We start from the raw sequence: 15,180 nt of genomic DNA, 5'->3' as shown, positions 1-15,180 counted from the left end.
CATAAATAACAAAATATTGATGAGTTCCACGGCTGCCTACAGCAGGAGGGCTGCTGCAAATCCGCAGTAGGCATGAATTCAATCAGAATATCGCAGGCAGGGAGGATTAAGGTCAACCTTATAATTTCAAACCATACATAATTTCCTTGTTAAGAATCCTGGGATATATCATATCCCAATGCTTCATCCATCCATCCTTGTCTTGGCCAGATTATCTGTATGTTTGGTTCTATTCATCACAACATTGCTAATTTTTTCCTCACATCAGGATTGATCTCCTTTCCAATACCGTTCTCTTCAGCACCAACCAGTGCTAAATGTTAAATGCTTATTGAATACTTCTGCCTCCTTTGATCATCCTCTACATCCTGTCAATCATCTCTTCTCAGGATTTCCATCTTGCAGTTAATGATGTAGTTATACGAGTACATTTGCAAAAGTCGTTACTGTTCCTTTTAATGTGTTTCTAATTTGCTTTCCTTCACTGTCTCTGTGAATCTATAATTGGTCAAATCGAGCTGCATTCAGCCTCCCATCGAGAGCTGGCACCTTTATAAACTTATCTAGAGTGGTCACAAGGCTTCAAATGAATAGAGCATCCCCTCCGACCCATCAACCCCTCTTCCCCATCCCATGCTTGGGGGTGGGGGGGGCGGTTCCCAATTATGTGTAGCAAGTTCTAGCAGGTGGATAGGCTCCAGCTAGCTTTCCACAGTGGGCCAGCTCCTGGGTCATCCTGATGGTCTTTGACAAGATACAAACCTGGAAGTGCAGTCACAGCTTTCTTCAAGATTGTAAAAGCTTCACAATCTATTTTCTTTTCAAAACATTCCTGTTATTCAACCAATCAAGAACACACCACTCCCCCCATACACCGTCCCCATGTCTGGCCTCCCATATGGACCTCTCTCAATCTGCACTGGTTAATCTTTCTGTTAGTGAGTCCACGTGGAGCAAACATGAAGTGATTGTAAATAAAACATCTGGAAATTAAAACATGCATTTCTAAGAGACTCTTATGTCTGCATATAAATGATCTTGTGTGACTGATCTATGCCATTTTCTCTTAATAATGTTATCTAAATTTTCTATCTGGTTCTCACCAACATAAGGCAAGTATCACTGACTGATTAATGGCAAGTTAAATATTTATCAAAAATTCACGTTGATAGGTGGGTAAATGTTACTGGGACACGACAGAAGGGCATCAGCTTCATGAAAAAATGTTCAACATTTTTTATGTCAATTCAAGTTTATTCTATACATGTAGAACATATAACAGCACAGCACAGGCCATTTGGCCCACAATATTGGTGTCAAACATGATGCTCAAGTTAAACTAAATCTCTGTGGCTTGTGGGTGGCCTGTCTCTCATCTGCCCATGCTGTTCCAAATCAATGTAAATACTAAACAATCCTCTCCAGTAGTTTCCTTATTACTGATGTGAAGCTCGCTGCTTTATCATTTCTTAGATTCTTTATCCCTATTTACCTTCTTAAATAAAGGACAAAATGAGCTGTTCCCCAACTCTCTGGGTTCTAACCTCTGTTTGTGAGAATACAAGATCTTTGTTAATGTCCCAACAGTCTCCTCACTTGTTCCTTTTGATAACCTGGAATATATCACATCAGGCCCTGGAGATTTATCAACCTTATTACTCTTCAAAAGACCTAGTACCACTTCTTTAATTATGCCAAAGTGGCCTAACATGTCCATTCTCCACACTGCTCTCACTATCATCCCTACCCTTCCCCCTGGGCCTATTCTTTCCCTTGTTATCCAAAAGGACTTGGTTGTCCTATCCTATCCCTCATTTTCCTTTTGTTCCCACATTTTTGAATGCCAAAAGAAAAAATTCTCCTGGTGCTATGAGCAAACAAAATTCCCCAAATATATTTGGAATTCTGTTGGAATGCTTCTGCTTTCTCAAAATAAAAAGTACTGCACGATTATTATTTGCAAAGCTTTCCTTCATATTACTTGGGTTGGGCATGTCTGCTTCATTTAAAGCTCTGTTAACTAATGGGTCAAATCTGCCTCAGCCAAGAATTGTGGCATAATCAAGCACTGTTGCTTCATCCACAAGAAGACAGGCACAAAAAGTATTAATAGATTGCTGCTCGAGTTCTCCCCAATCCTGCTTTTACCGCAGTCTGTCCATTGCATAACTTTGCATTATCCTGAAAGGTTTGGGTTAATGGAAGCCATTAGTGTTTTTTCAAACAGCAATGTTGGAAAAATATGTGAGAAAAAATTTAACATAAATTGTGATCGTTTACACTGCACGCCTGGTGCTTTTGCGTGGAGCAACGTGGTCTGGGTCATCAGCTGGACGTCGGATTCATGAGGTGAGTTTTGTGGAGCGATTTAGACTGCGTGCTTTCCCCCAAAAAGTAGTAGGGGTCCTGCAGGATAAATTACGGTGCAGGATTTGACTAAAAGTTCCTACATCTTTTTAGACTGCCCACATAACAGCAAATTTTGTTGATTTTGTTGCCTGCAGTCAAAAAACCCTAATTGAGTACAATCCTGGCATAATAGTTTGAATCATGATACAAAAAAAAAATTATCCTCATGTTTTTAATTTTGTTTTATGTAATTTTGTTATATGAGCATATAGAACTCATAGATGAAAACTTAATATCAAAGTTAACATTAAGGAACAGAGAGACACATTCCAATCTCAACTAAAGCAATAGAAGCACCCTATGTCTCATGCTATTGTCAAGATGTTGGCTTTGAAGATTCAATTACATTGGCAACTTAATTTCATATTGCAGTTGCTTTGGCAATCACATTTAATTTGAAGCTAAATAAATTTATACATCTTGTCCCTAAAAAGAATGCAACTCCAAGATCTGAAATTGTGCTGTGGGTGGTAAGGCTTATCAAAACCAAAGTGAAATATCAGTAAGCTTTCCTAAGTGGAAGGCTTCAAAAATACTAAATGGCCATTTTGGGCTGAAAGAGAGGTTTCCTACACTTTGCAGAGGAAGAGGTGAATATTCAATCTTCAACTGTGCTCCAAGTTCCAAGAAATTGTTAGAGTACAGAAGAGTATCCAGGACTGTAATCTGTCGTTGCTCACGTACTTTTTTTAATGCTGGAGAATAAAGCCTAGTCATTTCAAAAATAATGGAATATTGTTCCAAGTACTGGAATAAAAAAGCTATCACTTCAATAAACAAAATCAATCTTTAAAACATTATTTTTTGACGTGGACATCTGCTTTGCTTTTAGTCTTTGTGTTGATGATGAGCGCATTGTCATACACATTTTCGAATGAATATATGTGCCGAAATTAATTCAGCCCAACTAATTCTTGTAAAGAAAGCTATAACAGTTAACTAGCTGAATTAAATTAAAATAGGCAATAAATATATCAGATCGCTACAACTATTCATAGTCATCCTTGTGCAAAAAAAAGTGACTTGCTCTGGTCCTTTTGTGAAATTGGAACAGACTCTGATTGGTGTACAGAGGGGAAGTTCAAGAGATTTTTTTCCAATGTTTTTTTTTAAATAATTCATACATAGAGTAAAAATATTGATACATCACACTAAATCAGCTGTAACAAAGCAAGCAAACTCATTAACAGAATTTATTTTTACCTTGTACATTATTAATTCATGGATATATTGGAAAAAAAGAAAAGAAAAACAAAAAAGAGAGAAAAAAAATATGATTATATAATCCAAGCCTTGACCCATTATAAGTTGCATGGCAAATATAAATATAAATAAGAAGAAATGCAAATCCAGGAGAATCACAAGTTACATAATTATTATTCTCATTAAAGGTAGTGAAAGTCATTCAAAATGGAGCCCCAAAGATTAGAGAAATTTAAAACACATGTTGAACGTCTTATTTCATCCAAAGTTAGATATATGACATGCTATCATGTGACCATTGATTATGAGTGGGCGGGACAGCATCTTTCCATCTGTTCAAAATTACTCGTCTTGCAATAAGAGAAGCAAAGGCCAATATGTGACATTGAGATGAAGACAATTTCACCACCTTCTGTTCAAACATCCCAAACAAGGCTATTAAAGGATTTGGTGTCAAGTTAAGGTTCAAGGGACTGATGGCTGTTGGAAAAAAACTGTTCCTCAACCTAGAGGTTCTGGTCTTAAGGCCTCTGTACTTTCTGCCTGAAGGTAGCAGCGATAAGAGGTTGTGACCAGAGTGATGTTCTGATGTTGGCTGCCTTCTTGAGGCCACACGTTACATATAGATGAGAAGTCTTCAATAGATGGATGGGCCTGGTTAGGCTTACTACCTTCTATAGCTTCCTGTGTACCTGGGCAGTCAAATTCCCTGTGACCTAACCAGCCAATATCCTTTCCCAGTGCACCTAGAAGTTTGGTGGAGTATCTGATGACGCACCAAATCTCTTCAGACCCTTAGAAAGCAGAGGTGCCTTCTTCATGGGTGTCTCAATGTGCAGGTCCAGGAAAGGCCTTCAAAGATATGGAATCTTGGGAACTCTCTTCGGACTCTCTTGACCTCCTTCCCGTCAACGCAATCAGGTGTGTGATCCCTCGGCCTCTCCTTCCTCAAATCAGCAATCAGCTCCTTGGTCTTGGCAAGATTGTTGTTCTGGCACCACCCAACCAGATTCTCTGCCTCTATCCAATCTTCTGATTCACTGTCTCCAGTTAGCCAACCAACAATGGTGGTGCCATTAGCAAATTTGTAGATTGAGTTGGAGCTGAACTTGGTTATGGATGTGCAAGGAATGGAGCAGGGGAGCAAGCACACAGCCTTATGGGGCTCCTGTGTTGATGTTCAGCATGGAGGATGTGATGTGGCTGATCCACTCTGATTATGGTCTGTCATTGAGAAAGTCCAGGATGTAAAGGGATGGACAAACACCCAGATCTTCTTGCTTGGTCATGAGGTTTGCTGGTATGGTTGTGTTGAACACCATGTTGTAGTCGATGAATACCTGCTGTAAATAATTACAGTAGAAGTCTGGAAATCCAGACTGCTTGGAGATTGGATCAGTCCGGATTTCCAGGCAGTACATTTTAATTCAAATTTAAGGAGGAATAAAGAAGAGATGAATAGGTAAATTTGGATAATTTATTCACAAACAAATACAGCATGCTTCATTTATAAAAATGAGCAGCTTTAAAGAAAAATCAAGTCAACACTTAACAAAAAGCATGATCACTTGTTGCCGCTGTGCTTCTGTGGCACTTACATAGACACACGTACACAGAAAAGCCCACTAAATATAAAAAGTTTGAGAGTTTTAGATAAGTCCAGATTCTCACAAGGTCTGGATTTTTGGACTTCTACCACCTTTCTTACAGTAACTATTGATGGCCAACCTCTCCAATTTACTCTCTAATTTCAAAGATTGATGAATAAAGAAATAATAAATGAAGTTGGCATTAAAGTTAATAAAATAAAAACCAGGAATGCTCATTCAGCAGGTCTAGAAATGCACAGAATGAGGAATTTTGCAGGAGAGCTTTTGAGCACTGCAGACAAGATCTCAGTTGATCTGTATTTTAAATCCATTCACCAGTCTTGAATCTAGTTCCATTTGCACCTTTGATGAGAAATCCATTGCGACCCTCAAACAATCTCCACCCCCTTCCCTCTCCATTCAGAAAGCTATCCCCTCCCTCTAATACTCTTCAGCTCTTGTTCCCTGGCTCCCATATCTATCTATGACCTCTCACTCGTGGGCCTTGCTCCTACCCCCACCATTTTATTTAGGCGCCTGCCTACATTTTGCTCATACCTTGATGAAGGGACCAGGCCCGAGATATTATTTATTTATTTATTCTTTGCTGCATGAGGAATGCTGCAGGACTTGCGAGGTCCTCCAGCAATTTCGTGTAAACTTTGAAGATTGGCGATTTACTTGGTATCCAACAGAATCTCAAGTAAGGTTGATAACCTTTATGACAATCGTGTATCTTAAATGTATGGCATAATTTCCTGCAAATGACATAATTGCAATGATTTGATGTCAATCACCATGCCCTGCAACCTCCAGACATGTACATAGGGAACCTGAGATGAGAAGTTGGATGAATGGTGTACTTGCACGTTTTGACAACATTTCTTTCTGGAGTTGATGTGAATGATATTCGATGCCAAAGAATTCCTTTGCACTTACTGAGTTTTCTTCTCCTAGCCAGGTCAATGCTGTGCTTTCCTTTACGTGGTCTTAAATTGAGTTAATTGTCACCGAACAACAATTTTTTTTCAAAACGTTTTCTTCCCAAAAAACATTGGGGACTTCATGATGAGTACAAAGAGAATTTTAGATTTGCTGTTCATGTGCTTTAATCTTTTATCCAAAATCCTTAGGACCAGATTTAAGAATTCTCTGGATAATGGATTAATATTAAAATGGCGGTTCTTTTAAGTAATTGCGGGTGGGGGGGTCGCCGCAGTGGTGTTGGATAGGGGGGTGGTAAATGAAGTGATAGAAAAATAGACTGCTCTTTCCCCGCTCCCTGCCCGAGTTGCGCTGCCATTTTCTCCCCACTCGCCCACCTGAGTCGCACTGCTGCTCTCTCCCTGAGCCGCTCCCTCTGTCAAATACCTTCTCAGTGAGGTTTGCTGAAATTCAGCTGGAGGACAATCCCTGTGTTTTTAAGTAAAATTTCAAGCTTAAACTAACTCAAACTAAACTAAACACCTGAAAATATACTGTACATGCAGTTTAAAAAAGTTCTGTTTTTGGAGGTTTTCAATTTTCGGAATTACAGATAAAGGGATAAGCACCTGTAACACGGAGGAAGTTGGAGAAACATGAATTTAACTACTTTTGAATTTACCATGTTTAATCACATAATGATGCTGACACATTGTGTTAGTTGAAGTGACCTAAAAATATTTTGCCACTGATTTTCATTTGTACTTAGCATCTGATGCCTCTTGGGTTAGTCTTCAACAATAGTCAGCCAGCAACGATGGATGTCAGTTGCCCTCATACCAGTTTTCCATTATGACAATGTCCTGGTGAAACCTTTCTCCCTGTTCTTCACTGACTGCACCAAGATCAGCAGGGAAGACGTCCAAGGGCGAATGCAGAAAATTAATTTTCAATGACATGCTGCATTTCATGGTTTTGTATGTTTGAAGTAGACTTAAAAATGACAGGAAATCACATAAATAGGTTATACCTAAAAGATGGTATGTTATAAGAAAATTTTTAGATGAATTTCAAAATCTATAAAATACCCCCAAAAGTATTCAGGAAGTATCATCTTTGCTGTCCAGAGTTATATATGTGCAACCTTGCTGAGTGTCCTTTATCCGTGCCTCTTGACAGATGTCTGTTCTCAACTGAGAGAATTCTTCAAAAATTCATTTAGGCTCATGAAATGTGACCCAGTGAGTGCAAATCCTTGTGTGCTCTCATGTTTGTCTGAGTGTCCTGTCAACTTCTTTTTAATGATACTTTCCACTAATTTCCCTGTATTGTTAAATGTTTAACTCTTTTTGTGTGTGCAATATGCACCAGGAGTTCTCTTCCATGCTACAATATAACCTAAGTCTAACAGTGTGGCTGGTTATTAAACTTGCTTGCTTTGTTCTGCATTTAGCAAGCTGCAAAGTTCTGGCTGCTCTCTCTCTTCAATTCTATTCAAATGAAGACAGTGTCTTGCAAATGGTTAATGACTTTTCTTGCAAGAAAGGATGGCGTTTTTGCCATTTGAATTAGGGATATAATTGCAGCCACTGAGCAGTTTTATTTGTGGCTTGTTCTTTTTGATCAAGGAGCAGGGTCAGCTGCCATTTTAATCCTGGAGAGATAATAGGACAGGTGGTCTTCAATCCAGGGCACTGGTCATGTTTGCCACCTGCACTGTTTCTCAGCCGACCCACTTTTTGAGGCTCCTTTTTGCATCCTTACGCCCCAGTACCATGGCTGTCCAGTGATGCAGATTGATTTGTGAGTGGCAAGTGAGCCTCAGGTGGCAGATCTGAAGGCAATGCTCCTGGGCTGCTCTGATAGCCTTCTCACAGTCCATTGGCGAAACAGATAATGACATTCTCAAACAGATGACCAATATTTAATTGCCCTTAAATTTAGACACACAGCACATTAACGAGATATTCTGACCCTGAATAAAAACACGAAAATCTGCAGACACTGTGGCTGAAATAAAAACACAAAGCTGGAGAAACTCAGCAGGTCAAGTAGTGTCCTTTATAGAGCAAGGGTAAAAATATATAACTGACGTTTCGAGCTTGAACCCACATCAAGGTATGGAAAAATGTCAAGAGGCATCTGAACAAAAGAGTGGGGAGAGGGGTGGTTCCAAGGCGGGAGGTGATAGGTGAAGAGAGGAGGGAGGACACAGCAGAGATCAAGGGGAAGAGGGATGACTACGGGAAGGGAGGGAGGAGAAATGGAAAAATGAAGGGGAGTTGGAAGAGGAGAGCAGATGACTAGAAACTAGGAAAGTCATGTTAATGCCATTTGGCTGGAGAGTGCCCAGATGGGAAATCAAGTGTTGTTCCTCCAATTTGCAGGTGGCCTTGGTGGGATAGTACATAGGGCTATGGACAGACATGTGGGAGTGTGACACAGAACTGAAATGGTTGGCTACTGGTGCAAATGGAGCCAAGGTGCTCAGTGAAACGATCTCCCAATTTGAACCCAGTCTCTCCAATGTAGAGAAATCCACAAAAGGAGCACTGGATGCAGTAAATCAATCCTGCGGATACACAAGTGAAGTGTTGCTTCACTTGAAAGGCCTGTTTGGGGACCCTAACTGAGGTGATGGAGGAGGTGTGGACACAAGTGTGGCACCTCCTGCTGGCAAGGTGCCGGGGTGGGGGGATTGGTGGGGGTGGGACGAGTGCATGAGGGAGTCACTGAGGGATTGGTCCCTACGGAACGCAGAGAGGGGAAGAAACTGTCCCTGATCCTGTCCAAATACATCAATTAACCTACAATCCCTGACTATTTTTGAAAGGTGGGAGGAAACCGGTGCACCCAGGGAAAACCCGACAGACACAGAGAGAACATTCAAACCCTTTACAGATTCAAACCTGGGTCACTAGGCTAACCGTCCCATCTGTAATTATCTAAATAAATGCAAGATATATAAATATTGTTTAAAAACACTTAACTATCAATTAGTTTAAAACATTAAATTAAATAAGGTGACGCAATGACATAGCAAGTGGATTTGCTGATTCACAGCTCCAGTGGCCTAACTTCAATCCTTAACTCTCGCACTGTTTGTGTGGGGTTCTGCGTGTTCTTCCTGTGACCGCATTGATTTCCTCTGAATGCTCTGTTTGGTAGATTAGTTGACCAGATGTAGATGGGTGTTGATTCTGGGGGGGAGTTGATAAGAATGTGGGAAGAATTAAAAGGATCGAGGTAAAAAATATTTTGCTTGATTGTCAGTAGGGCATTTCAGATAGCCCAAAAGTTGAGACATAAAGGCAAAGAAATTCTGCCAAAACACATAATCACCTACCCTTCTGAATGTGCAGAGGCCGTCTCTGAGCCGTATATTCCAACCCCTCTCTGAGAGGGATAATCTCCGCAGCGCAGCCCTTCACTGATCGATCTGAATGTACAGCCATGCTAAGCGGCTATTCAGGGGTGGGCTGATGAAGCCGTCAGCCCGCGACCCATCACCCAACTCACACCTCTCCCTCCAAGTCAGGGGTGGCGGGGCAGCGGGAGTTGTCAGCGGGGGGTCGGCAGGGCAGTGGGACTGGAGGGGCAGTGGGAGTCATCAGGGGGAGGCTGGTGTGGGCTGGGACAGTCGCACCGGGCCTCTCCCTGCAGCTCAAGACATGGCAGAGCAATGGCCGTCTTCCCTTAATCCTCCTCGCAGCTGGAACTGTTCTAGGAACCATAGAGCAGTTCCAGCTGCATGGGGGATTATGGGTAGGGAAGACGGCCATTGCTCTGCCGCATATTGATGAAGGGTGGCACTACGGCACCAGTCGCCCCACCTCCGTCAGATCCGGAGGATGCTACGAGGTGCCTCTGGATATGAATGGGATGCTGGAGCAGCTGTCTGAAAGGTAAGTTCCCATTTTTCTATCTGCTCTGTAGCCGGTCTCAAGGCGAAGGCCAAACATGAAATGGCCTAGTGTGAACTCAGTGACCAAAGGCTCTGCGAATCAAAGAAAAATAAAATTGCCCCTATCATTTTAAATGTAGTTTAGCAATTCCAAGTTGGGGGCTGAATGTACAGAGAATACAAATGCTCAGAAATATGTATGGTTTCCACATGTTAGCAGAGAACGAGGTAAGATACATTGGTATCTGATTTCCATTTTTTCCCAAACTTTCACTCCACAATGCATAGATAAAGAAATCAGCAAAGACCAACGACGATATCCACTGAACTGCCGTCAAAAGGTGGCCCTTGGTGATCTTGGCAGCACGTTCCTTTCCAATGTGCCAAGAATGGCACCTTGACAACTACAAGCTCACTGTGACCCACTGTCATCAAACCTGATTATCCCACACAATTATGGGCCAGCACAAAGCTCATAGACAAGACAAAGCAAAGTTTAATTGATGTTATTTTCATGATAAATGAAGTCTTCCTTACACCAGCACTGGAAAGTTTGATGATCCAGCTATGAGAGGGAGTGGAAAAGAGATGAAAAATTAGGCAACCTTTCAGCTGTGAGCATCGATCTCGGTCTCAGAGGATTTTTCTTGGACAAATTGAGAGACCATTAGTGTAACTTAAAGTCTGAGAGAAATCTGTCAGGTCTTTGATGGCAATGGTAACAGCATATGAAATACATTGAAATAGCTTACACCAGAATCTCTGCTGGGGAAACTAATCAATGATGCTTTCAAACGGCAACAGCTTTAATCAGATTCATGGGGCAAAGCAGAGAATGGGTTTAAGGAAACCGACTTTCTGTGTGATAATGTTCATTATTTATATTGTGACCAAGATGCAGAAATAGAAAGCTCACAAGAGCAGGAGAAGTAAAGCTGCATTAAAAGGTAAGAAAATATGTCAGGCTGAAAACACAGACCTCCAAACGTTCTCATTAATGTGCCTACCATTTATGGCGTCGCCTTAAAAGAAAGAAATAATGATTAGCAGAGCTGGAAATTTGAATGTTCCACTGCATTTGTCATTAGCGGAATAATAGTTATGAATGCTGGTTAGAGCATGGAAAGGTCTCTTTTATGTCACTGAAGCTATTAACTTCCTCCTGCCTGTCTGTTCACATTTCTTGCTATATAGCATTTTGCATTGAGATTCAAGATGCCATTTACAGTCATGTACACAAAATACACAACAATCTTTCCTTTGTTTGCCCGACAACAGCAAAGTGTGGCCACGTAATCCAGTACCATTATTCAAGCGAGGAGAAGCAAAAGGGATTCCCTTCAGAGACAATGAGGGTCCATAGATCTCACCGCCTTCTCTGAACTCAGCACCCCCGTGACCTCCTTAGTTGCACGGCCTATTATTGTTCAATGGTGAACCTGAGCTTTAAGTATCCAAACTGCACATCCTAAAGCACCTGACATGCGAGGAAGCCCGAGGTCTTTCAGAGGCCTGCACAAGTCCTGGATCTGATCTCAGGTTTCCAGTGGCCAGCAGCCTGTGGCCCAATGTGAGGCCCTAAGCCGAAGCCTGCCACTGAAGCAATATTTAGCTGCTGATGCTCTATGTCCAATCTGCTGGGGGATCAGAAGCTTCCATGATGCACTTCAAAGGCTCAGCCCTGGCTGACAAAGCATGCTGCTGAGGCTTTCTTTCTCTTTTGGGTTTTTCAGGGCTGCTCTTCCATGATGGGAGATGTGTGCTTTCAGACCTCATCTATACTATGCACAGAGCTGGGGGATATTATACATCAAGGAGAGCAGCTGGCTCCACACTTTCTCCACAGCATCTGAGGACTTTCCAACTTCTGCCATCTTTACAGGATCACCATGACCTGCAGTGATGCCATGCAGTACATTTCTAGATGCCAAATCAATAATGGTGCAATAAACATGAGAGGTTTCTTGTGAAGATTGCTAGTGAATGGAAATTAAATGTTCCGAGCCAAAAATGCAAATTTGCCTCATGCAAATGCTGCACTCTGTGTTTGATAAATTTCTCCTCCCTATTTAATCATTAATTTGTATTGCTGGGGGGACCCATTCATTAACGTGTGAGGTGCTTAGACGAGGAGATAGACAAGATTCAGATTTTATATCCCTGGTTAATGCAGATCCATAGTGTCCCAGAAGGCCTGGACATGTAACACCAACAATAGACCATTGTTTCTGAGGCAACCACATATAGATTTCTATATTGTCACAAATTCATCTTAAACTGATCTTGCTGAGCATTTTACTTAAATTGTGCTAGATATGTTGGTCTGACATTACCTTGATAACAAATCAAGGTTTTTTTTAAAGAATATAGCATTGTTTTATTAATAAAGAATAAATCAATTTAATTTCAAAAGGAGTTTAACCTTCTGAATGCATGACATAATATAATTGTATTCATTCTATTTTAGGGTGGAAATTAAACCCAGTTGTGGGTGCAGTATACAGCCCTGAATTCTATGCAGGTAAGACAACCCATGTTCATTCTTGAACCAATATTTTAATGTCATTGATTTGTAAAATCTGCCAGTGCCACAGTTTATCACTTAAGATGCTGGTGTCCATTAAATTAATTCCAGCAGTTGTGGTTTCACACGGATGAGTTGTGCACATCTCTACTTGTGGTACAATTCCTTGACTCCATGCAACCTACATAAGAGAACATGTCAGACTGATGTGAGATGAAATAGAAATCAAAAATAATTCCAGAGCCTTACTTTGATTCCATTGTAAGTAGGAGGACCCAGAATGCTTATTTACAGAAATTGTTTGTATTTGATATTTAATCAAATGGTCCTGGAAAAAGAATGTGCACATGGAGAATATCCACCTGCTGCATATTTACTGGCAGAGAAAGTTTATATTTTATGAAATAGTGTATGTATAAATCTGGTGTGGATCTTAAAGGGTTAGTTGGCTAGTTTGTGATGTCATTTTATTATTTGTCATTGAATTCCTCAGTCTGGAATGCACTCAGTGACATTTTTACCCACTGTATTTTGCTCTACAATGGTTGAGATTTTAACGAGGAATTTTCTGTACATTCAACTCTGCCCATATTCTGGCTGAACGTTGATGAAGAATGAGATTGTGCAGCTGTTCATTTTTCAGGTATATTCTTTATTATTAGAATCAATTTCACTTGTATAATTGTGTTCTTGGGTTACTCATTGCATTAAATTGTTGGACCACCCGTGTTTCAACTGTCCTGCAATTATTATTATAGGATCAAACTTGCATAAGTTTTGGATTATATTGCCAGTCTCATTTTTTCTTTTCAACCTCGAAGGTTAAATGCCACCATAGGTAAGCATTTATTTTGTTTCTTGTTGTACATTGATATTTATCTTTTACTCTATCATAGCAAGAAGAACATTTGTTTTTCCTTATTTATACCTTCCAACACTTTGTGCTCAAACTTACAGGTGAAAAAACTTCCTAATGTTAAAATCTACAAACAAATCACTTTCATAATTTTAATCCTAACCTTCATGGTCAAAAAAGGAAACTTTTGGAGGAGGTGGCAGTTTTCTCTATAGTACCTTTTACACTGAAAAGCCGCGGTGTTGCCATAATGTATGACCTGTCTTTGGAAACCGACTTGCTTGTTCACACAGGACAGGGAAAAGCCAGCTCCGCGAGTCCTTTTACACAGCAAGCTGACTTCCCAAAGCAAAAGAGGTGGGACGTGTAGCACCCAGTGTGCCGTTGTGTTGTGTTTACAAGGGTTTACCACTTATTAACACACAATTATAGAAGAGCATGGGAAAATGTTAACTGGAATAAAGCACACATGCACACAATTTATAGAGGAGTGTGGGAAAATGTAACGGGAATAAAGCACACACACACAGTTTGTAATGGAGCATGGGAAAATATTATAATGCTATGCATAGTTTATAAATGGTTGACTATTTCAATTGATTTTAGCAATTTTCACAAACATTCAAACCTAAAAAATACAATTATTATTGTTGCCAAAATTAAGGTTACAGAATAGTTTTGCATTTATAGTAACTGCAGGTATCTGTCAACAAATGCGTGCCAGCATATTAAGTGTCTATAAAGGTTCCATTGTTGATAATATAGGTAATCAAATTGTAATCTGAACTAATGCATGAAATATACTTTTCTTGCCAACTTCATTTGGCAGTTACAAGGGTAGACTAAGGCTAATTGTATTCAGCACCCCTTTAGCACAGTTTTATAAGTCCATAATACAGAGGAGCAGAAATTGTGTACTGTTTAACATTTTTCCACACTCTTCTACAAATTGTTGTGTGTGAATAAAAGCTACATGTGATTGCCAACCCTCGTGTCCAGACCCACCGAGCTGACATTCACACACTATTCACCTCGTAGTGCACTGCTCTACTCACTACTGACTACAAAACTTTTCAGAACCCAACATCACAATGTTACCTTACTTGGCACTTTGACCTGGCAAAACAGGTCGACTGTTTTAGATAGGTCCCACAACACTACGCTCCACCGCTGAGACTACCACCCCCCACCCTTGCCGAGGATTGAAGACGAGGAAATAATCCACCTTTGATTATTTTTTACACAGACCTCGAAAGGCGGATAAAAGTTGGCTTTACAGCTCTGTGTAAAAGGGACCTCTGATTTGACTCTCATTAAAACCCATCCAATTGAAATCAAGTTTTGGTTACTCCTCGTGTTACACAAGATCTCTGCTGCATGTAACTTTCACATAACTTGTGTACAGACACAGGAGTGTTCTCACAAATTTTGGATAAAGGACAATTTGGGCAATATTCCATTTCTTGATGCCGAAAGATCGTTTCTGCCCAGTTTACAAGCATAATGGAGAACAAAGAGATTTCACATTATACTTTGACAAGGATACTGATTGGATATTTAATGTGTATTAGCTCTTCGCAGGTTGTTTCATTGATGGTTTCACCTTGGACATCAATATTGAAACCAGATGTCAAATATGCTGATTAAGGAATAAAGCAGATTTTATAGTTGTAGATGGAGTCATGATTGTAATTTGAAATGTTTTGTAATACTATATGAGAACATCTGGTGGTCATGACCTGTAAGGCAGTTAAAAACCATTGTCTACATG

General features: G+C 40.4%; 1 protein-coding gene across 2 annotated transcripts in view; it reads left to right on the top strand.

Annotated features, from left to right (window-relative positions):
* The window catches only part of rbfox1 (RNA binding fox-1 homolog 1), a 195,769-nt gene that overhangs the window by 107,294 nt on the left and 73,295 nt on the right, over positions 1-15,180 (top strand). For both annotated transcript variants that reach the window (XM_069906761.1, XM_069906762.1), the window contains exon 6: positions 12,497-12,550. In XM_069906761.1, coding sequence (XP_069762862.1) covers positions 12,497-12,550 — 54 coding nt within the window. The remainder of the gene's footprint in view (positions 1-12,496; positions 12,551-15,180) is intronic.

Source organism: Narcine bancroftii, chromosome 12, assembly GCF_036971445.1.
Source record: "Narcine bancroftii isolate sNarBan1 chromosome 12, sNarBan1.hap1, whole genome shotgun sequence".
Lineage (NCBI taxonomy): Eukaryota > Metazoa > Chordata > Chondrichthyes > Torpediniformes > Narcinidae > Narcine > Narcine bancroftii.
This window is presented reverse-complemented; position numbering and strand designations above follow the sequence as displayed.